The following is a 24,736-nucleotide window of genomic DNA, read 5'->3' on the forward strand; positions in this document are numbered from 1 at the left end:
GCCAATCGAAAAGTTGTGAATGGCAACTCCGTCGATGTCTGTGCATGGGCGCCTTTAATATTTAATTAGAAACTTCTGAGAGTTGCGCAGCCCTGGGTCGCGAGACTACGTTGAAGTTATACGAAGAATTATAAATTCTCCGAGCAGTCTCACTCCCTGTAATATTTCAATTGAGGTTCTAGCTGAAACTTGTGTGTTAACTCGCTATTGTGTACCTTTTTATTTCTAACGCGTCAGTAACAGCTTACAGTAGCCGCTCTTCATACAGCCAGTGTACCTGAAAATTTAATTAAAAATATTTTTTATTTTCTCATCGTAAATAGAGCTTTCTGCTTTGTGGTGTTGTAGGTTGCTATCTCGACTGCAAGAAATCTAATCTAAGATCTAAAGAGCTGGAACCCTATATAAAATTATATTTAAAATTATACCTTTGTATAATTTTAAATTTCCCATAAATTTTGAAGATGACAACCGCTAAATGTAATCATCATTTTTAATAATGTCCCTTATTACCTGGGCTTAGAATATTATATTTATAAAGTATTCGGCCAACAGCAACACTAGAAACAACTATTACAATATGTTACGTTCTAGTATACTAATTAATTATTCAAATACCCAAATATAAATTTCATTTGTAAATTATACCTGTCAAACAATGCCTTCGGCACTGAAATGATGATTAAGTATAATTAAGTAAATCATTTGACGGAGGGGCAAACAATTTTAATTGTTAATATTTGGTTAACTAATTAGGTTTGTCCATTGATATTAAAATCAATATACCTTAAATTCTATTTGTATAAGTATGCTCTCCAGTTCAGTAAACAAGTGCATGCATTGTGCTTTTGTTTGCGGTTAAGCATATCATCGTAACATTAATAATTTTATGTACCTAGTATCGTGGAAATTCACCGCGCATTTTCAGAACGTGGAGTTCCATTCTTCAATTTTCAAAGGAAATTGCCTGCGAGCGATGTTCACTGCGAATGTTTAAAATACTATTCGAAATACCAGACGGCGTAAGCTTATTAGTTATATTCAGAAAGTTCATTGTAAATTGATACAATGTTAGCAGAGAAACGTTTTCATAAGCTGTACACGTAGAGAGCAGTGTCAGCGACAATGGCGAATCACGTCATGCCCCGTGGTTTTAAAGAATGGAAACGGAAGCCGCGATGCATCTTGGCCCCTCCGACGACGCCGTACGGCAGTTTCATACAAAACGTGTACGTATTAAGGCATTACTCGGCGAACTATGTATATTTGCAATGGTAATTGTTTGTCCCGTACAGGGAATGTACCGATCATAGAGCTGGTACTGCATTATCGATAGTTTTCAACCTCACACATGACTCTCAACGAAAACATTACTGACATACATTGACCCTTCAAATTATTGACAGATCTCACCTTTTCAATTGACAGCACCCATATATCGAGGGGTTAACGGGTTCACGCCATGTCGAGAGTCAGTGTTAACGTTTATAGAATATTGAGAAACGGTCCAATCAGTCAATATATACGCATGATCAACTTAAATTAATGATTGCCAAGAAATAATAGAATTGGCGCTGTCCTTCTAATGACTTATACTAAAATAGAAACAGAAATAATATTTATTGAAATAAATTGAATTTTAAGCACTTAATGATTTTTTTTTTATTTTATCCATTCACAATACAATTTTAGCTTAGAAAAATGGAAGGAACTCACTGTTATATTTATTTAATGAAATGAATACTTTATTTTACAATATAAGAGGTTTTTATTATACAAACTACGAAACAGTACATTATTGTAATAGTTACGATATTATAACTTTTACATTATATAGTACTACAAAACGAATCAGTTGTACTAACCAAAACAGACCTAAAGAACTATAAGATACTTAAAATATTGTTTTAAAAATGTCCAATATTCAATCCTTTACAATATAGCATTTATGCACAGCTATTTAAATTGAAAATGAAAAAATCTAAATGCCATTCATTGGTGAACGTATACACAGAATACATAATGTGCGCATACTGCCGAGCTAATGTAACGCTACAGACATCAAATGTCAGGCTAATTGGACCGACCGACGTAAATAACTTTATTATGTGAACTTTACGGTTTATGGTACAAGTAGGCAAAACATTATTGAAGTTTTTGGCGTACTCTACACGGTTCTTTTTTCGGGATAAAGTCAAATTTTATGTGACATACGTTCCTCTCTGTCTGTATATTACAAATAAGAATCATTCGAAAACTGAAACATCGAACGGGTTTGTGTGTAACGCCGAGGGCGGTTTATTATACGTCTGCTATCGATTTCGACGAATAAAAGTTAAAAAAGTTGCCTCGAACACGCTTCTCTGTCTAAATTGCCTAAAGCATGATCGAAGGCGTTTTTCATTATTTAGTCAGTTGGTGGCCCGTTCCTATCGATCTACCGTCTATCGCCTGTAATTATTGTGTTCTATGCTCTTTATATTATTATACGCTTGTGTGTACAGTTTGAAAAGTCATTACCGTGTACGTATTATATCGGATAGACCGTTATCGCTGTCAGAAATATAGCCGGTACACATTCGTCGTCAAAGCTACTCGTACCTGTGAAAAAAAGCAAAATGTAACGACCCCCCCTCGTGCAATGAAAGTAATTAAAATAATAGACCCGACGACATCACGCAAAGTGGTTTTTGTCGTAAAAGAAAAACCTGTGACATTGTAAGTTAGCGTGTATAGGGTATGACTGTATGCACGTATCCAAGTACAAGAGAATAGACGTGTACCAGCCGAATGCTTCCGAAAATTATACAATACCAAGTCAATATTGTAGGCAGTTTAAGCTGGCATTCAATCGTTTTATGTAAAAAAGAATATTGCCTTTCGTGGATGGATATGAATGAGTAGCGAGTCGCCAGTGCGCGCTGTTTATTATTCATTAGACGACTACATGTCACGCAAGAGCATAAGCACGCACAAGCTCAGCGCTTCTGAAACTTTCCCCATTCTAATTCCGGTCCGGCGTACTAATCCAAATCTATATGTATGAACATATAGCGTTATTAAAAATCAACCGGCCCTCGAATGTTGCCGAAAGGGTACACCTAAAAAACCACTGTTCAATTTGCCGGACGTCAAAATCACGCGCACTTTGCGAACCGCTGCTTTAAGTAAATGGTTTTGCTTAAACCGGGATCATTTATTCTTGTTTATTAATATTCAAAACTGGCTTTATGACGTTTGCAATTTGTTCTCAAGCGCTGAGCAACAAGAGGCCGCGCTGCTTAAACAACTAGACACGCAACAAGCGAATTCTATTTGCATTTGACCTATAAGTGTTTGTCTTTTGTTTGGCAGAGGGGACGACCACAATGGATTTTTATTCGGTGGTGCCCATTTTACAAAGCTTTTACTGTGGTAAAATTTCGAATTTGACAAAACCGTGGCGGGCCGGCTGGCGTAAATAAAAGTTTTGTTTTTAAAAGTTTAATGAATTGGTCCCTAGAAATAATTTTGTTTCTGCGTTGCGACTGAGTTGTTTAGAATGGTTTGGTGTTAAAATGTATACACTTTTGTTTTTGTTTATTACAAAAAAAATCAGTCGCTATTAAATGCGCTGCTGCGCAATTCTGTTTGACAGCAACTTTATAAATTACCAGCATTTTCAGTGACATCTGCCACCTTACTGCTAATTAATAATTTAATTACATGTTTAACTCTGAAAACTGATATTCTATATAACCCTTTTTCGTCTTCTAGTACGTATAATGTACTGCGTTATATATACCTACTGTTGCATATGTGTACCTTTATTGGTCCTGATAAGCAACAAATATTTGTGTTGTTAGGACTCTGTCCACTAATGTTATCGTACTTTATGACACACTAGTTATACCTCCAACTTCGTATGTGCTGTTGCTACAATATTGTAGTGTGTATTTTTTCAATCAACTTAACTTTATTGTTTGTCAATCCATCGAAATGAAACTATCAGATAACCTGAGTACCTACAATGTGTACAATTTGTTTTTTTGGAAACAATATTTAATACACTTATGGTCACGGTTGGTTTACAATTTTATTATGTCTATGATGCCTATCATATTATGTCATAAAGTCCGTGCAGTATGCAAGTTTTAGTATGCAACAGTGACATTAATATTATTCGTTGGCTATACGAGTTTTGATTAAGATCTATGTGTCTTCGGTGCCATAAATGTCTACGAGTGTCGCGTCCAATGAATTTAAATTATAAAAGCTATTGATTAGTCAATAGCTATCGTTGCTGGCGATGCCTTATGCGAATTCAATTTAAGGCTTTTGATTATGGAATTTGAGGCAACTTTCCTCATTAACTTTTAATATTATGAAAGTTCGCGCTCATTGTATAAGAAAAGCCTGACTCCGCCATTTTCAAAATGTGTTGACATATTAATATTCAAATAGTACTTGGGAAACAAGAGAGATTTTAATAGCATCATGCTAAAACTGTTATCAAAATGTGTTATGTGACAAAAAGTTGTAAAGAATGTTCGAAACTTCAAATGCATGTGTGGTACTAGCGGTGCGGCTCCTCCTTGTACCGTATCACACAATTTTGAACTTTATACCAGTGGATATAAGCTTATGGATGCACATATTTGTCTATTTTATTATAGACAACCGTGTTTGCTCTGCGATATCTGCTGTGTTAATTGTGTGATATTTCACGCCTTATGTTCCCGTTTTGATTCTATGAGCTATGTGATTGTGAAATGGTTTAAAATTAAATTTTTGTGGAGTAAGAGGAGGAGATGTATCGCACTTGAATGCAATGATTGATGGTCAGTGTGCCGGTCGTGTCCCACAAAATACGATCGTATAGCGGATATCTTTGTATTTAGCTAACTTGGTAGCTATTTTTATTTACTTTCTAGCTTCTAGATTTGGCCGTTCGTCGTACGTAATAAGAACTTTTCCTACAGTAAAATTTAAAACCTCTTACGATACATTGGTGAACACTGCATTCAATTTCATGCAGTATTTTTTGGCTAACAGACTTGAAGACTAATAATTCTATGATATGAACTGATTTGACTTCTATCGCTCTAATGAAGACACCCATATATTTTTGTATTCACTAAATCCGAATGGGTATATAAGCACTGCAGCTTACTCTTAACTAACGGTGTGTAACTATTGAACACGGTTAGAAACTTTCGTAGTTTATAATATAGGCATTATAATTATTCTCAAGTAGGTGGAATACACATTATCTATACAAGAGGCACGATTGCTTAGTTCACAAGTATGTGAACGCATGAGCGATGCCATGAGTTACATTGTACAATGTCCATTGAGTGGATGATTCGATTATACTATTGTACACGTATACATATATAGCAACTCTCCGAATATATAGTATAAAGTTTGACAAGACTAGTTGAGCATATAAGTTACTTCGTGAGTGAAAGTTGAAAAGTTTACGGTAGTCTTAATATAGATTTTGTTACTTATCGTTAATAAAAAAACAGATAACGCTACAAACATTGTAAAAATAATGTTTAATTATATTAACTATAGAGTGGAGTAGAAAAGTATCGGTCTCTACATATTTGAATAAGAATTTTCTATTCTATTCTACAAAAAATGCATGGCCCGACGATTAAAACATTTCGCTCGTATGTTATTAAAAAAAGTTTATTTATGTTGATCATATAATGGAGTAGAAAAACATTGATCTCTACATATTTAAATAAAAATTGTCTATTCTATTCTACAAAAAATGAAAGTATTATAATATTAATTGTATTTACCACTTCTTGTGAAGAAGTCAATTAACAAATTATTGCTGTTATAGTGGTCATATCAGAATTATATATGTATATGTCTATATGTTATAATAGATCACGTTGAATACGTTTAGTAAACACGTTTCCTAATTTCGCTTTAGGGTGTGCAGTGAACATCCTTTGATGCTCAAGTAATTAGCTCACCTACACCCAACCCCCTGTGGCGCACAAAATCATATTGACTACAGTCAACTTAAAAGTAAGAGATTAATTACGTTGACTCCTATTTGTCGCATATTAGGTTAGCTTTTACGTGTGAATAACTTCAAGTTGTTATCTGTATTTAATCTTGTTATTATATATAGTTAAAGGTTTTTATCACCGTTGCTTTTTTGAATAGTCATTTGCTCGTTTTTGCCGATTTGTGCTTCCAAATAGCTTCTAAATTAGTTCTTCTAAAGTAGTATAGTTGTAGAGTACCTAGGTTTGATGTTATACTTCCATGAGGTATGTAGACCTATGAGAGGTACCATAGGCGCCACATAAAGACTATGTCCTTAGTGCTGTTAAATATGTAAAATATAGTTGACATTTTCCATCAGGTTAGCCATCAGTGTTATGTCAGTATTAGTTATATAAAAAACTAAACTGATAATGTATTTTTAAAAATTTCCCTAACATAGTCTTCGCTTGCTAGCATAGTCTGCTTGAGTTTGACTGATATCTATCTCTATCACAAATACTACATGTGTCCCAATTTTATAATGATTGGATGAGCCGTTAAAAAGTCAAAAGTATCATAGAGAGAAATGACACATAGAGAATGAGTTAATGTACCTAATAACTTCTAATTTTGTAATACATAATCATTAGTAGGGTCATAGTTCTGGTTCTATGTTAAGATGTATACTATGATGGACGGATTCTTTTTATAAGAGTAACTTATAACGTATTTTTGTATCGTAAATTTCCAAACACATATAGTTTGGTAGTTAAATAAAAAGTGCTGAATATATGACATATAACGCATTATTTTTTTTGTAATTATTTAATATTAATACAAAATATAGATCATAATGGACTATTAAAAGCTGCTAACTGTTAGAATTTGTAATGTATACACATTATGTAGGTACACAATATCACACCGACACAAGAACACACGCCGGAAACAGTAAACGGAAGGTGGACATTGTTTCTGACCAACCGCCATACCTACCTACGTACAGACTTAATTATAAGTTTTAGCTATCATTTGACTATTCACAGAGATCTATAATTGTATAAGGCACCGTTATACGTTTTTTTAGAAGCTAAGTATGTATGTGGCGTCATGAAAACACATAAAATATTTATGTAATTAAATAAAATCGAAGTGCCTCTGAAATATATCGGTATTTGCAGCAATAAAATAGCTAAAAAAATTGACTGTCTGTCTATTTGCTCTTGTTAATTTCTGAAACGGCTGGACTGATTTGTTTATTATTTACTTTTATTTATTTTAACAAAAATAAGTTTAATTCCACACGGACGATGTCATTACCCGCTAACGGCTAGTTCCTCAATAAATGGAATTCACATTTTTCAAATTGCCGGCATTTTCTAAAAAGGATACAAGAATATACCGCTCCAGTTTCTATGAAATGACACGAAATTAAATAAAATTCAATGAATTATATTGTTATTATATAAGCTAACACGAGTTTAAAACGCATGTAATTGTTGTAATGTTAGATGTTAATTATTTTATTGTTTTTATTATATTAAAAAAAATCTTATATTCAAATACGTTCATTTAAAAGTTTATTTAGATAAAGAATTTTCTATTCTATTTTATATCTAATACCGAAATGAATTAAATGTCGCACGAGTCCGATAGAAAGTTGTCGATAAAACGTTATAGAAAAATGAAAACGGGAGCATGTAACAATGAAATAAATTAAATACACTTTTCCGTTCCCCAACTTTTCGTGTTCGTCGCAGACAAACCGCTAACATGCAGCGTGACTCTTTGTCACGAAAACGTGTGAAAATTTTAGACACCGTGCATAATGCACGTTTTGTGGGAAAATGGGTAATACTTGTTTAGAACAACTTGTGTATTTCGACTTTAATCTATATAAATACGGGTAATAAGTAAGGACTGTAAAAGCTTAAAATTAAGGTGAATATATTCTCTCGTGAATTGGCTATTATATTTTGACATATTATTATTATTATTATTATAAACGTGAAAGTTCGCGAGTATGGATTGATGTTTATTACTCTTTCATGCAAAAACTACTGAATGGGTTTTGATGAAACTTTACAGTAATATAGCTTACACATCGGAATAACATATAGGCTATAAATTACACGCGGGTGACACCGAAGGCACAGCTAGTTAAGAATAAAAATTACGAATGCGTATTTAATAATCTAAAGTATGTAATATAGTAGTAAACTGAAAGAAAGAATTTAACCAAAGCGGCCTGAAAATTCTTTTGCAATAATAATAATACGCTTATAATCTAAGATCGTCTTTATTAAACTTTATAAAAAACCAGCTCAAGTTTTGCATCTAATATAAAATGTAAGAAATAAATAATCTTAGGCTTTTTTATTACTTGTGAAATGTTAATTAAATTCTTTTTCAACTGTCTGCTATTAGTCTAAGGCTTCCATCAATTGGATGTTTTTTTCTTAAGGCAATCGTTAACAGATATTACCATAAATTGAAATAATCATTTCAAATTAATTTGTTGTGTCTTTGACTTTATTCTTTGGTTTATATTATAACAATATTCAGTCACCAAATAGAAATAACATAATCTGGTTATTATGGATTTTATTAACGATACACGTTGTATGATTCAAATAGTAAAATGGCATGTCTAAGTAATCCCATCTTTGATATAACTTTATTAATCCATTTGGAATTGAAACAAAGTACTTACATTTTCTTTTATTTCTGGATTATGGCTGTGGATGTGGACGGAGAATTTGTAATATACCTACATTATGAAATCCTATGTGAATATTTGGGTGGTTTGGATGGGTTGGATGAATTGTTAAAGAAAACATACATAAATATAAATTTAAAATAAAACATCAGTATTTATAAATACATTATAATTATAAAAACTATAATATGTACAAATAATAACTTATCGAATTAAACGCATTTCAGTTTGCATGCATTGAGTATCATTTGTGGTCTGTTATTCGTTAAAGAACGTATTTAGTTAACAGCCCTTTAATTCAAATGACGGTGTTTAATTTAAATAATAAAATTTGTTTTATTAATCTCAGAACTGGGATTTAAATGTGTATTTTAGTTTTAGGGTTTTTAACATTCAATATTTTGTGGTTTACCAGCAAAAAAGTAATATGTAGCTGCGTATAAAGGGTTAATAAATAGATTTATGTAAGCGTGTAAATAACAAATCAATCGTTGATGATCAAAATGATAGAAATTTGTAAAGTCTTTTATGCAGTTGTAATCCTATACTAAACTGCGAAACACAAAGAGGGTTCTATTAATATATTAATAATAATCATACCAACCCATTAGCGTACCACTCCAGGACAGGGGTCCCAATCCATAACAGGGGATATTAGACTATACCTACCAAGCTGACCGAGCCGTAGGGTACCTCGGCTTAGTACTTTTTATTTCGAGTGACGTGCTTTGTTCCCCTAGACGGGTTTAACGATATCCTAGGGATAAAAACGAGTGTATACACAGATGCACTAGTATTATTACATCGAGGGGAATTCATTATATTGATGCTTTTAATTAAAATGCACTATACAAAATTTTAAGCTTATTGCACCTTTAACTAATATGTGTGCATTAAATTCCTTAAATTCTCACGGGGATGGAAATGTTGAGTTCCCGCATACAAAGCTCCAGGAAATTAGTACATGTATAAAAGCGTATATACCCCGTTTGTGATCATTAGACGCTGCATGTAATCAGAACCAAATATATAATTGAGATGCACTGTGAATAGGTGCATTTATCTGTTTATTTAACTTTACATGTAGCATATTCTGTATTGAGTTTATTCGAATATAACGGATTTAACATCGAAATGTATTTCTCTACTAAATAAATATATGGGCAAACAGATGAAGGGGCTGTGAACGAATGAATTACAAACTGTTTTTTGTTCCTATTTTGCAACACTTATATGAATATTATTTTCCAATCTCTAATTGTTTATTTAATATCTTAATTTTTATGATTTTATGCCGTTTGGTAATTTGTATCTACACAAAATTATAAACATGTAAAATTGTACAAGTTTTGTTTGAAAAGAGCAAGTCGAGTTTCTGAGCAAGTTGTTTGTTCTTCTTGTCTGAAACTGTTTTTATCGCGGAAAATAAGCTTTCAAGAGTGCTTGAAATTAAATTTATTTGAATAAAGATTATGTTCCTTATGAAAAATATTTATTTTCCTTATTCGTCGTTTATTTCAATTCAGGCGTTTTCTTCCAATAGGTATTCAAATTAATTGCCCTGTTCGAAAGAATTCACTTCACCTTCCTAAAACACTTATAATAACAATAACAAAAAATACTTCGTTTCATAAAAAATCCCGTCTATAAAATATTTCTTTGTTATATTTCTTAAATACCTACTTAATGATCCCATCCCATTATATAGCGTTTATAATAAAAAAATATTTTTTATATAGACTATTATCATTTAAACAATTCCGTTTTTTTTATCAAAAGTTATAGATTTTTAAATAGTAACGCGATAGGGTTTAATATAGAAAAAAAATGTATTCTTGTGTGATTGTCTTTTGTTCCGTTTTTATATTGCGTATATTACTTACTCAAAAGACACTAAAGGTCTTTTTTTATATATTCTATATCTTTTTACATAGTTACACAAACTAAATCCAATAAACATCCAGAAGGAAAGATCAAATTATTGTAACGTATACATTTTTATCTCAAAAACTGATAAAGAAGATTTCATGTGAACACAAAGAATGGTTTTAAATATTGATTACTATAAATATTTAAAACAATATAGTTACTCTACAGACGTGCATCGAATTGAATATGTGTACTTTAAGATAATATTTATTTAAGACATTTTAACTTTATATAAATCCGGCAGTACAACAAGATGTAATGACATGTCTATATTTGCAGCGCAATGCATCGCCCCGCTCGGCATGGAAAGTGGTCTGATCCCAGACAAGGACCTAAGTGCCAGCTCTTCGTTCAACGACGGAAACGTGGGACCACAGAATGGACGGTAATATATGTTATACATTAGTTTCTATCGATTGTTTGTTTAGGTTTTCACACATTACAGCTAGCACACATGGGAGATGTGTAGCCGCCGCGGCCGAACCAATTTTGGTCTGGATCAAAAAGCACTTGGCCGCTTTTATGTAAAACTATATTATTAGTGGATGTTCAATCGAACAGTCCCAATTACAGGCTATTGTAGTGGGACGTCACTAGGCAGACTACAGGCTACATTTTGAGCGATTTCGCTAATAGAAATGTTCAAATGGAAATTCGCTTTAGTTTTTTTACGTATGTCTTTGGATTAAAATTACTAGATTTAATAGACTAATGATTTCTACATAGAAACAATAATAATAAATCAAAAAGCTCCATTGTATAATTCGAATAAGCTGTATAAAAAACTTCAACATTTTAAAATTATGCTACGTGTCCATCAATACTCATTTCAAACAAATTGATATTGACAGTTTTGTAGATATATATATTATACATATAGAAACGGAGTAGTATAGTTTGCAAATGGAACCACCAAATGGTTTATACTTATGAAAGGATTCGCGCATATTCGGAGATCTATTAATTTCAATGAAAATAAAATAACGTTTCTTAATATAGTAATGATGAAAAATGTATTACATGATCAATGCCCTATAGGTCTTGAATCTAGTTTTGAGGTAAAAGTTGTCTCCCGATTTAGAGAGTACTATGACAAAAGTTCTACATATGGATAGAACTTGGTTCTCGATCCTATTGTAAAGAAAGGAGGTAGAGTAACTTGTAATATAAAAGTACTTAAAATATGTAAATATTTGTTACCGAACCGATACACATATGGTGTTATTTTCGTTAGCCATAGATAAACAGTTACGTAGAAACAAAAGAATGGAACACACCCGTCTTTTACGAGTATCGGAAATGAAGTAAAAGAGATGACAGGAGGTGTGGAAATTGCGAATGTAAATCTAGACGAGAGATTTTTGTGAACACACGTACTAGTTTTGCATTCAATTCGCAGTGTATTTATTTTGAAATTGCATCGTATGTTTATTCTATGTATCTATGTTTATTCTACGAATGTTCTCGTCTACGGATATTTTCAGGATAAACTATCTTTGTTTGCTTTATTGACAATTCTCTATTTCCCTATTTCTTACTGCCACATAAGGGAATAAACTATGCAAATATTACGTATTATATTTATATTGGATGAACTCAAAAACTACGGGACCGATTTTATCAATTATTTCACTTATCGAAATCTACATTTTCAACAAGTAACTGCACTATGGGTATTTATTCGTCATGAGTTACAGTTAGTCTTAAATAAAATGAATTTACATTGAGCTTACATTTTAAAATAATAAGAAAAAAATTGTCTTTAATGGAATAGTTCTCATAATAAGTTGCGCTTCATTACTTATTTGTATTTATAATACTTGTTTTGTGTCGAGAAATATAATGACAGATTGACTAGATGAATCTTAGAAAACAGGGTTTGCGTTAATACTGAAAGCGATTAACTTGTATAATTAACTATGTGTTATATGTATGTATACCCCGAGCTTAAATGTTGTACAATACAGTTCCATATTACATCAATTGATACGATCGTATGCAGTGGTATTGATATCGTTGCTCCAGTGGCGTCAATAAGCCTAACAGGACATCTTGTCTGATTGGCCAGGCCGATTACTGCACAACATGACACATGATAAGTGAATGCGTTAATAACAGACCTCCATTATTAACTCTGATTGGTCTGAATGGAGAAAGTATGAGGTTTATGATGTTCTTTAAATGGTCTTATGGCTTATTAATGTACTCGGTGATATTCAAATATACGATTTACATGATTCAAAAACGTTTCATTTCCTATAATCCATTTATGAAACTGTATTAGTTAACGTACGTCTAGAGCGAGCGATGCTTAATACACTCGGCTGGGTATGCGAAATTAAACGTATTATGGTACGAATGCATCTAAAATGGAATCTTAACTCACGAAATGACAATATTTCGTATTAACTCTTAATGTCTTTAACTACGTCTTTGTCTTTACATGATGTACAAATTCAACAGATTGAATCAAGAGCTAAAAGGGGGTGCTTGGTGTCCTAAGCCTCAAATCACTACGGAATCGTCAGAATGGCTTGAGATCGACCTCCATAATATCCACGTCATCACCGCCACAGGCAGTCAAGGGCGCTTTGGTAACGGACAGGGCCAGGAGTACGCGGAGGCTTACGTCCTCGAGTACTGGCGGCCAAAGCTAGCCAAGTGGGTGCGCTACAGGTCAGCCGACGGTCAAGAGGTACGTTTGTTAGTTTTCAATTGCAGTCTGCAATTTGTCTTCACCATTTCTTGTTAAATCACGTGTAGATAATAATATCAAGACAATCTGCTACATCTTAGGCGCAAATAAATCGTACTAACTTAAATGTTGGTACCTCATATAACTCTGTTTGCGACATATTGTTTTATATAAAAAATATGTTTCAAACTTCTTTTATGCATTTGGAATGGGAAAGAAGCTGACGGCCCACCTAATGACAAATGGCGAGCGTTACTTATATTTAAATTGCTATTCATCACGAATATCACGTCATCATGGTACGCCCGGGGTACTCTTCATGCGTTGCCGTTTCAGAGGACTAAGATGTTAGGCCTTCGATTGGATTACATCTTACGCTTCGACCGAAATACAGCTAACAAAACAAGCCGCTTGGTGGCTGAAAGAATATACAGCAAACGTTTGTCTACATATATAGATCATAACTAGCACATGACAACGTCGTGAAATGGTACTTTATGGATATGACCTAAACCATCCTCTATGCAATCAACTACAAACCAGTGGTCAGCCAGCGACATTTATATGATGAGCATTTAGTGATTCTAATATGTTGTTACACAACACTAGGAAGAAGAGGGGTTCAACAATATTTGTTTAAATAAAAACGAATAAATTAATATAAACAAAGTCTATCTCAGTAACTGACACGGGTATAGATACAATAAAAATGACTGGCAATGCGAACGTGACACACTTGGTGTTTCAGGCGTATAGGTTACCATAAGATGGGCCCTATGATTGTTTGCCACCTACGTAGTATAAAAAATAAAAGAAATAACAGTTCAATTCCTTTTCAGATACTCCCTGGCAACACTAACACGTATTTAGAGAAGAAAAACCACCTGGAGCCTCCAATATGGGCCTCCAAGATCCGATTCATCCCGCATAGTTCACACCTGCGCACTGTCTGCATGAGGGTCGAACTGTACGGGTGCTATTGGAGTGGTAAGATTACTTACTTATACATATATCAAAAACAATTTAAATGTATATAACAATAATAATATACCTGAACATTCACATAGCGCTATCTTAGCAAGCAGTGTTATGGGTACGAGACAACTGAAATAAATAGAAATGTTTGTAGCGTGCGAGAATCGAAACCGCGACCACCGGAAAAGCGGTGTGCTAACCGTTTATTTATTTATAATCCTTTATAACACTAACATTAGAAGCAGTTACATTGAAAAATATAACAATAAATTAAAGGAAGAATCTACAGAAGGCGGTTTTATCCCTAACGCAATGTCTTTTAGGCAATATTAGAAAAGAGTGAATACATGCAGCACATATGTGCCGATTGTAATTGCCATAAATGTGGTACATACAATTAGTGGTAGTGTTATTAATATATAATACATTTTTTAAAATATACATCATAATAAATATTACTATAAAATCCAATTTACGTATCTAACAGTCTATTGTTGCAATTTGATTTGGCAAGTCTGTATTAACTAAGTACGGTGCAGGGGTTTAACATACTGCTTATAATTGAGGGATCGATCCACGCTCACTACACATAATTTTATATGTACATATGTCCATGTGCGCGTCCATTTTTAATTGATCTCCATAGGTGGGTAAGTATAATTATAGGAAATGGAAGAAATGCATGTATTTAAATATTCATTCAACAGCCTTTGTTAGTTCTCATGGGTATGAACGTCCTAGTTTTTAATTAGATGGTTGTATGTGAATGGTCGGCGTTTATGTATCGATTTTATTAATGCACCACATTGGCAGTCAACTTAGAATAGTTAACTGTCTGAAATATTAAACGGATTCCCATTCGATGTTTCAATATAATATAAAATATTAATTTTTAATTTAATCAATAAATAATATAAAAAATGTTGTATACGACTATTCAGTAGTCGTGATATACTCTCTAAATGTCAAATTTCATTAACAACCGTTACCCATTTATTTATTCGTGAAAAGATAACATAAAACGCCGGGACAATATTTCATTTGCACACATCTCACTAGTTAATACCTCAGAAATATAAATTACAAAAAGTTTATATCTATCATATTCGTACTTAGGTTCTTTATGCCAAAGTCTGGGAGTACTAAACCACTAAGTCCACAGTACTCAGATAGTTCGCTTAAATCTTATATTTTAATACGACAGTACGTATTTCGTAACACCCACTTGTAGCTTCATAGACTGCTTGGGGTCTAGCGAGATTGAGTAATCTCATTGAGCCCCAAGCAGCCTGAGGGATTATTGCGTCGTAGTAAACCTAACTAGAGATACAAAGACTTATATAAGAGTAAACATACCAAAATATATATTTACAAACACACAAATGAATCAACAAATTACTATGACATTTGTCACTTAATATAATATTATAATAAATGCAAATGTAAGTCGTTTGTTAGTTGAATAAATACTACTAAATTTTGATGCGCAAAATATTTTAGGCTTAAAATTAAAAAAATTTTTGCATAATTAAAAATTATAACATTTAAAACATATAAATTTATATCCGTTTATCTCATCTAGTCTCAAGTTAAATCGACGTCGTGTTATGGGTACTAGACGTATTAAATACATTTTGTTTGTAAATACATTTATAATATACATAGAAAACACCGATACTAATACAACACAATCATATTCATGAATACATATATTTGCACCGTGCGAGTAATCGATACCGCTACCATCTGAAGTAAGACGGTATTCTATACTGCACCTACCGAGGCAGTCCAAGTGGTTAAATGTCCTACATTAATAAATGATTTTGAATTATTTGAATAATGTCACGGACTGATGTTAGTACTGAATTCATATAAAAAATTACTACGCATACATATGTTAAGAGTTAGTGAGATAATTATAATAAATGTCAGCATTATATAAAACTTTATTTATTTAATTTTAATCAAAATTACACGGAACGTTATTAACAAACTTACTAAACGCTTACTAAATATAAATGAAAGTTCCCTGTGCCCAAAGTATCATTCCGAAAAAGTAAATACATCTTTTGTGTTTCGCTTGTATAATAGTACGTTTGTTTTTCATTAAAATTTTCAATAAGTTCCCAAGGATATATTGGAAATAATTTTGATGTAATTAAAAGTTTCATTAACGAAACATTTGCTTATTAAAAAAACTTATATACTCTAAACAGTGACTTACAAAGAATGGTGCTCGAGATTAGTATTTTTTAATCTCTAATCGACATATAGAAATGGCAAATGAGGTGGTATGAACGGCACAACGGACATCACGTTATCATTTGACACCCGTGATTACTACCACTGCGTTGCTATTTCCGAGGACTAAAATCTTATGCCTCTTATCCTATACAATTACTACTTTATTCAACACAGCTTATAAAGCAAGCTGCTTAGCGGCTGTAATACATAGATAAGGATACCAGCACAGACAACTTTTAACAAACTCTGTTTAAAAAATGAAACGAATTCTAACGATGAATTCAATAATCAATTGTAAACTGATTAAAATTTAAAATATTATTATAATTCAGACAAAAGAAGTTCATAAGTTAATCTCAAATTTGTTATAAAAAGACCTGTTTTATTTTCAACTACATATTATAGGTAAATTGGACAAATCAGACAGCGCTATATAGTCTTAAATTTAATAGAGCTAACACATTGAGTATTGTAAAACAATTTACAATAATAATAGTCATACCAAAGCAGATAGATATTAATACAAATGTCTGTTGAGTATTAAAACCCATGACCATAACGTCGTCGTCACTAAGGAAACCTAGTTCTCTTTATAATAATGTTATACTTAATGAATAGATAATAAAAAAACATTACACATACTATCCTGCGTTGACTACACACCAACACATGAGTATATGCACTTAGCCGTTGCAATGGACCCTCAATTATTAAATTTTAATTATGAAATAATTATTACTGAAATTCGACCACTGGGCATCCACTAGTATTAATTAAGGCTCAAATAATATTATAACATGTATATTACTAAAATATAATATTAACATGGAACCGAGCCTAATGACGTGCCGAGTAATATTGTACTTGTATTTACGCAATACTAAATCAAAATAGAAATTCTACATGGAACATGTGTCGAACAAATGTTACTAATTGGTATTACATACGTTTATAATAAATAGTACCACTATACGATTAAACAAATAAGCCAATTTTTTAAATAGAATTGTAGCACGCTTATTTTTGCATCTATTCGTGTCATGATATTCTATTATAACTGATATCAATATGCCTAAGTGAGTTTGTTTGTTTATTATGCTTTCAGTCCATTAAGAGTAAACCGATGATTTTAAAATTTGGCATGTACGTAGCATTTGAAATGGAAATGGTATTGGTTATTTTTACCAATTTTTTTTTTAAAGAATCCCAATCAATCAACGTTACGTGGAGGAATTCTCGCGAAAAAAATAGAAATAATCCTTATTCAAATACACTTAATGTAAGCACTTTTGAATATTCATTTTTTTTATTCTACCACTCAATCGGAATTTAGATTCAGCAGAATGTTCAAGAAACGTGCCTGTTGCTTTTACAAACAAATATTGTACCACTTTACATTTTTCAGATTTTATTCTAATACAAACAAATATACAACATAATAGCTTTGCACTCGGTTTCACCCGCATTTAAAGTCTATATGTTATTCTGGTGTATAATATATATTACAGTAAACTTTCATCAATATCCATTCAATAGTTTTTGCGTGAAAGAGTCACAAACATCTATCCGTACTCACAAACTTTCGCGTTTATAATATTAAGATATAGCACGAATTTATAGTAGTAAAATATTAAATATGGTTCATTGGGTAACTTCTTAATTATATTTCGTGCTGATAGATACTTCTCAGGAAACTGTGTCGTGTGGAACTGTACGAGTAAAGTTGGTTGTCGATAATGGACGTATACGCTGTAAATTGATTGATTATTTCCCAACTGAACTCATAAAGCAAACCGAGAGAAAGTTTAATAACAAAATGATTTCATATTACTTCCCGTGCTGTTAAGAGAACAAGGAAAAAGTTTCGCAATGTATTGTTTAAAAATCTTTAGTAATTACGCTTCAACAAAGAAACCATATGGTCCTCGTATTGGATCTCGAAAGTTTATGTAAGCAACTTTTGTTTCCACACAGAAGCAAAACATGTCGCACTGTGAAAGAAAACAGTAGCTACAGGTGCGCTGCGTAATAATGTGCACTGAATATAAATAAAACTCTATGCATTTGACTTACGTCTTATATAAGTTAAATTTATTAGTAATAGTGATTTTATTATTCACTATGTGGTTATATGGGACGTTTGTTGCATAGACAAGCGAATGCGGTTTCAGACAGACAGACAGACAATTGCCGACATTTATTTTTATACATTTTTTTAATATAACTTTAGCTATGCAGCCATACATAGTAGTGATAGAAGGACGCAATTAGGAATATCTATAAATAATATATACTTTCTTAATTGCATATTTCTAACAATCTTTCGAATAAAATGCGGAATAGTAAAATTAAATAGAAAGCAACAGTTAAAAGAATATAAACAAAACTATAGTAGGTACCTAATATACAAAAAGAAATATTCAAAATGAGTCGTTCGAGCAACAAAATATTTATCCTTTTTTACCATCTATTAATAATTATTCTATTGCCGAACCTCTTACTTTACTTGTAAGATTTCCGAAAAACATTTAAAGAATTTCTATGTCACGCGAGAAAGGTTAAGGCTTCGTACAATACGAGCTGGGCGTAACGGCAACGATATACCAACGTGACACTCGTGGTTGTTATCTAATGAGAGACGTCACGTGCTATTTAGGCGGCCAACGTGACGCTACCGGCAGTCCAGCCTGAAGTATCACATATACTGGTTAGGGGTTCTCAGATTACGTCATACTTTTAAGGGGCGAGGGTCCACAGACACTGAGAAGGTCGGAGGGGTCCTAAATTCCCATCATATTTCAAAATCTACGCATTGAATACAAAATTAGAATTTTTAAGTTCAGATTTCAAAATGTGTGACGTCACAAAGGCGAAGGAGGACTGTCATAAATGTAACTAACTATTATAATAATAATATCTCAGGACAATTCACACAGCGCCATCTAGTCCCAAGCTAAGCAGAGCTTGTGTTATGGGAACTAGAAAATTGATATAAATACATGGATACATTTTCTTTTTGGAAATAAATACTTATTATATATAGAAAACACCCAGACCGATACAAACAATCATACTCATGAATACGAATGTTTGTATCCTGCGAGGAATCTAACCCGCGACCATCGGATAGTAAAGCGGTATGGTAAACCATTAGACCACCGAGGCTGTCTATGACAACGATGGATGGGTCGAAATCACGAAATTAGTGGTAATTCTTTTTTTTTTATAAGGCAATAATGCACCCAGACGGTTTACGCTAGGATACACCACCAAGAGGATGATTAGATAAGCATGAGGTCAGCCCAGTCAAGCTCTAAAATAATTTTGTGATAAAATCACCAGGAATTTATCAGGTTGGTTTCCAGGGGTAATGGAGGAGCATGAGCAGGTCAACCTGTCTTGACCAGGTTATAAAATAAGTCCATATTAATAACAATCTTCTTCCCCCCCCCCCCCAGGCGTAATTTATATGTAGATGGGCCCTTATAGTTTAGTACATTACAACTGTTAACACTGGCATTATGCTGTCGTCACAGTTTGCTCGCAATATGTTTTTGTTTGGCTATCTGTATACATAAGTACCATAAAAAACGTTCTTTTAAAATAAATTCAAAGTGTGAAAATCAGTTAGTACCTCGCTGTTTTAGGTAGTTTATAATATCTGTATCCATGTGAACCCGTCTCAAGATAAGTTATAAATTGACTGTGTTCACAATCATAAATTTTTCACTGAAAATAAATTTCCCTGTAGAAATCACGTATTACAAGCACAGTAACACAATAAGCTTGCCTACATTGCAATTGTACACGAAGCATCTGCTATTCTGACAGATAAGGATATTCTTACCAATAAAAATAAGGGTTACGCCTTTATATGTTCTGAGTCTAGGATTTACATTTGCTCATCAATATATATTGTTCACAGTCGGCGTCGTCTCATATTCAATGCCTAAAGGCGACAAGAGGAGCAACGGTATGGAGTTGACAGATATGATATACGATGGTCAATGGGGGGATGACTTAAGGGGCGGGATGGGGCAACTTGTGGATGGTCAGTTCGGGGGCGACGAGATCCGGGAAGCCGCCAAGAACTCCGCCTGGGTCGGATGGAGGAATGATTCGAGGCCAACACCCCCAGTCATCACATTCGAATTCGACAAAGTGCGGGAGTTCAGCGCTGTTCACATTTTTTGTAATAACAAGTTCATGAGAGATGTACAGGTAAGTTTTTGTTTAAGCTAATGTAATAAATCAGTTCAATTTACACAGCTCCATTTAGTTCCAAACTAAGTACAGCTTGTATTATGGGTACCAGATTCTGATCTGATATACGAATATTCTCTCTGCTCTTTTGCTCACTTTGTATAGAATTAAGTTTATTACTGTATTTTAAAGTGTAATAAAGAATATACATATAACTAAATACATAATACATATATATATATATAGAGAAAACACCCAAACCAATACAAACAATCATATTCATTAACAGAAATGTTTGTACGTGTGTATATGTTTATATATTTAAATAGTTTCGATGACTGTTAAAATATATAATATGATAAAAATATTCGAAATTTTGTTCGACATGTAATAACCTAAAAATTACTCAAACTTTATATTCATTTCATTTTTACATTAACGTAAAATGTAATTAAAAATTTAACATACCTACAGTATTAGGGACCGATCGCTAGGGTGTTGCTAGAACAATATAATGCCAATTACAGTATGTGACATTCTAAATCAATATGTAATTAATAACACGGGAAGAGAGGACCGCAGACTAGAGGACCGTGGTCGCTAATGAGGTAGTCTGTGGTTACACATATTGCCTGCATTTAACTTCTGGTCATCAACATATATATTTTGTGAGTTGATGTTAGATATTGCATTTATATTTTGTTTTAATACTCTAACTCGAGGTGAACTGGATGCCTAATGACCAAGTATTTTGAGTCACAGTACTTAATTAAAAGTAAATATTTTTTTACTGAACTGATTATTCAATATTTGATGGAGATATTCAGTGGCCATACAACAGTAAATATAATTTAATCTGGTTTCATCACAGTTGCACGTTAGTTAGCAAAAAAGACTAATTTTATGTGATGCGTTATATATACTTTTTATTCTAAAATCACTGTACCTAACATGTACAGTGCTGAAATCTCGATAAACTCGTAATGCCTTTGATCTATATATGTATATATATGTGTGTGTGTGCAATCTATTTCTCTTTATGTTTAATCATATCCAGTCTTATTACGCTGCAAAACATACAACCCTACAGAAACTATCGTGACTGAAGCGAAATATGGAAACCGTTATCAAATCCACTGACAAATTATGTTAATACCAGTGATTGCTCGCACTTTGTGGAACAGTAAATTCGTACTGATTGCACGGTAAATGCAATGCAATGCACATTACGATAAATAAACCTGTGATTATTTGTTTCATTGTATGAAGTATATAAGGACGAAACCCTCACAACAGCTGTCGTTACAAGCCCATTTGTAAAGCTGATACATTATACTACAAACTTCATGTAAAATTGTTTAATTTTTGATGTAGTTTGTAGTTTGTAGTTTAATGGATGGATAATTCACAATGAGGGCCTTGGTGGTCTATCGGTTTAGTACACCGCCTTACTGTCGCATTTTCTTATGGTCGCGGGTTCGATTCCTCGCACTATTGCAACACTTGTTTGTAATATAATAACTCATGAGTGTGATTGTCAGTATTGGTGCATAAGTGCATTCTGTGTAGTTATGTATGTATTTCAACATTTCTATCAGTTGTTTAGATTTATAAAAATCCCTGCTTAACTAGATGGCGCCGTGTGAGTTTTACTGCGTTATTAATGAATATTTATTTTAAACCTTCATATAAATTTCAGTCACGTCATGGTTTTAGTATGAAAACTTGAAAATTTATTTTGATACACACTGTATTTAGTGGTAAAAATGGTTCACATTAATAAATTATCTTTACGTATAATAAAAAATTAATAACAGTAATATAATGTTCTCATATGTAACGACATTTTTTCAAATTGTCCGTTACTACCTAATAATAAAAATGTCGTTGGTAAATTTAAATACACTTAAGAAAGTAAAAAACCTGTCGCTTCTATACAATTCCGAGATACGAGACCGCGATTCGAGACAAGGGACCGCGAAACATGTCTTTTTGTTCTCATTTGTATGAAGAATTTGAGGCAGTGTTTTGCTCTTTTAAGGGTGAAACTTAGCTTTGAGAATTTTGTGTTGCCGCGGCGCATATACAGATTACGGTTTATTGCTCATTCATTTGTTTTTTCGTTTATATGTATTTTGTTTTATGGAGCGGAGATGCAAGTTAATCGTTTATCTATGCATGAAGTATGTATACATACTATGAAACAAAGATCTGCCGTCGCGTGTATGTATGTTTGCGGTAATCTCAAAAACTTCTGAATGGATTTTCATAAGATTTTTATGCAAAAATAGTATTATTTCTGAGCCATTAAGGTTGAATAATCGAAACTGAGAACAATTCACAGCGCCAATTAGTCCCAAACTAAGCAGAGCTTGTACTTTAGGTATTGCATCAAATCTAGAAATAATAGAATGCAGAAATTTGTAAACATTAATTTATAACCCTTCTTCAGAATTGGAGTAAAAATATCTAAATAACTATTAATAAATAATAGTAAAAGACTATTAACGACTATGTATATATATACAAAGTATGTTATCGTCAGATACAGTATACAGTCTGTCATGCACACAGAGGCAGATTACTTACTCTTTGATAATAGTTAATTGGAAACAATACGGAATGGAAAAATATTTACTCTGCATTTAACTGTACTGTTTACAACAAATATTTAACTTAATCTGTACCAACAATTAAAATGTATGATCGCTCTCTGCACGTGGACGATATATGAGAAAAACGATTGTTTGAGAACTTTGTCCTGGACATGTTTTGTGCAGATTTGCATTCTCTACAACTTTTAATTTCATGTTTTTTACTGATGTCAAGTTATTTCGAAAAAAGGCCTTTAAAGAAAAAAAGTTATTTAAAGCTTGAAGCTTTTAAAATTCTTTCTGAATATTCACATATTTTTATATATTTCGCCAAACTGGTCACATCATGTTTATTTTATTTTACTGGACTCGATTCAGGAATGGTTTTCATAAATGTGTAGTAGTGAATTTCACTTAAAATTTTGTGTTTGTTTTATTCAAATTTCCAAGTAGTCGCGTTTTGATACATTTACATTCAAAAGTTATCGTGCACTCTTTGATTTAAATATCTCGAAAACTTGAATTTATGCATCACCGAGTCTGTATGTAGGTCAACAGAGGCTTTCAGCGAAAACACAAGGCGCTGCATTGACAGTTTTTACTCAAGAAAATAGCAGATTTAAAAGTCTAACGCTCCACATATTGGAATTTGACTTGTATATTTCTCTGTTTAAGAATCGAATATAAGTAACCACTACTTGTTTGTGATTCATGTTGAATGTGATTAGCCCATTTTGCAAAGTACGCTGTTTTCTCTTACTAGAGTTTTCTTTTCTGCTCTTATTTTCATATATTTTGTCTAACTTTATAAGCAGTAGAAATATTAAATATTGTTTTATTTCTAAGTGTCCTGAATTGACATTTGTATTATAAAATGATATGGGAAGCTTTAAAAATGTAATAGAAATTATCTACATTCAAATAAGTTGTAGGTAAGTAATAACAACTATTTATTTAAACGGCAGGTTTATTCAACAACTACTTTGAAATCATAACAAATTTTAATAACTGTCCAAAAGCCTTACCTTTTGCAGAAGTCGCTCTTTAACCTCCCTACTCCCTCGCCCCGAGGGTGTTCTCGTTGGTAGAATAAATATATAATCTTTCTTTAAAAACTAATTAGAAATAAGTTTATTTCCAATAACTGGATATCTTTTCAATCCGCTGCCTCATATGATTTGATCTTAACGATACCATAAATTGAAAAGAAGTATTAAGCACAATGTTCTGAAATCACTACAATATTGTATCAGTAAGACGGATTACCGTCATATAAACGCCACTACTCATACGAGTATTAAATTAAAAATTTAAAAGGCTCCCAACACAATAAACTTATTTCTATCAAACATTTCTAAGGTTGCAGTGAAAAGATTGCTATTCCAC

The 24,736-nt window shown here is 32.6% G+C and overlaps 1 protein-coding gene across 3 annotated transcripts in view; it reads left to right on the forward strand.

Annotated features, from left to right (window-relative positions):
• The window catches only part of LOC131849169 (discoidin domain-containing receptor 2-like), a 57,775-nt gene that overhangs the window by 22,008 nt on the left and 11,031 nt on the right, over positions 1-24,736 (forward strand). For all 3 annotated transcript variants that reach the window (XM_059199172.1, XM_059199174.1, XM_059199173.1), the window contains exons 3-6: positions 10,919-11,024; positions 13,103-13,334; positions 14,174-14,321; positions 20,479-20,774. In XM_059199172.1, the coding sequence (XP_059055155.1) occupies positions 10,919-11,024; positions 13,103-13,334; positions 14,174-14,321; positions 20,479-20,774 (782 nt within the window). The remainder of the gene's footprint in view (positions 1-10,918; positions 11,025-13,102; positions 13,335-14,173; positions 14,322-20,478; positions 20,775-24,736) is intronic.

Source organism: Achroia grisella, unplaced genomic scaffold, assembly GCF_030625045.1.
Source record: "Achroia grisella isolate CSIRO2021 unplaced genomic scaffold, CSIRO_AGI_Agris_v1 utg640, whole genome shotgun sequence".
NCBI classification, from domain to species: Eukaryota; Metazoa; Arthropoda; class Insecta; order Lepidoptera; family Pyralidae; genus Achroia; species Achroia grisella.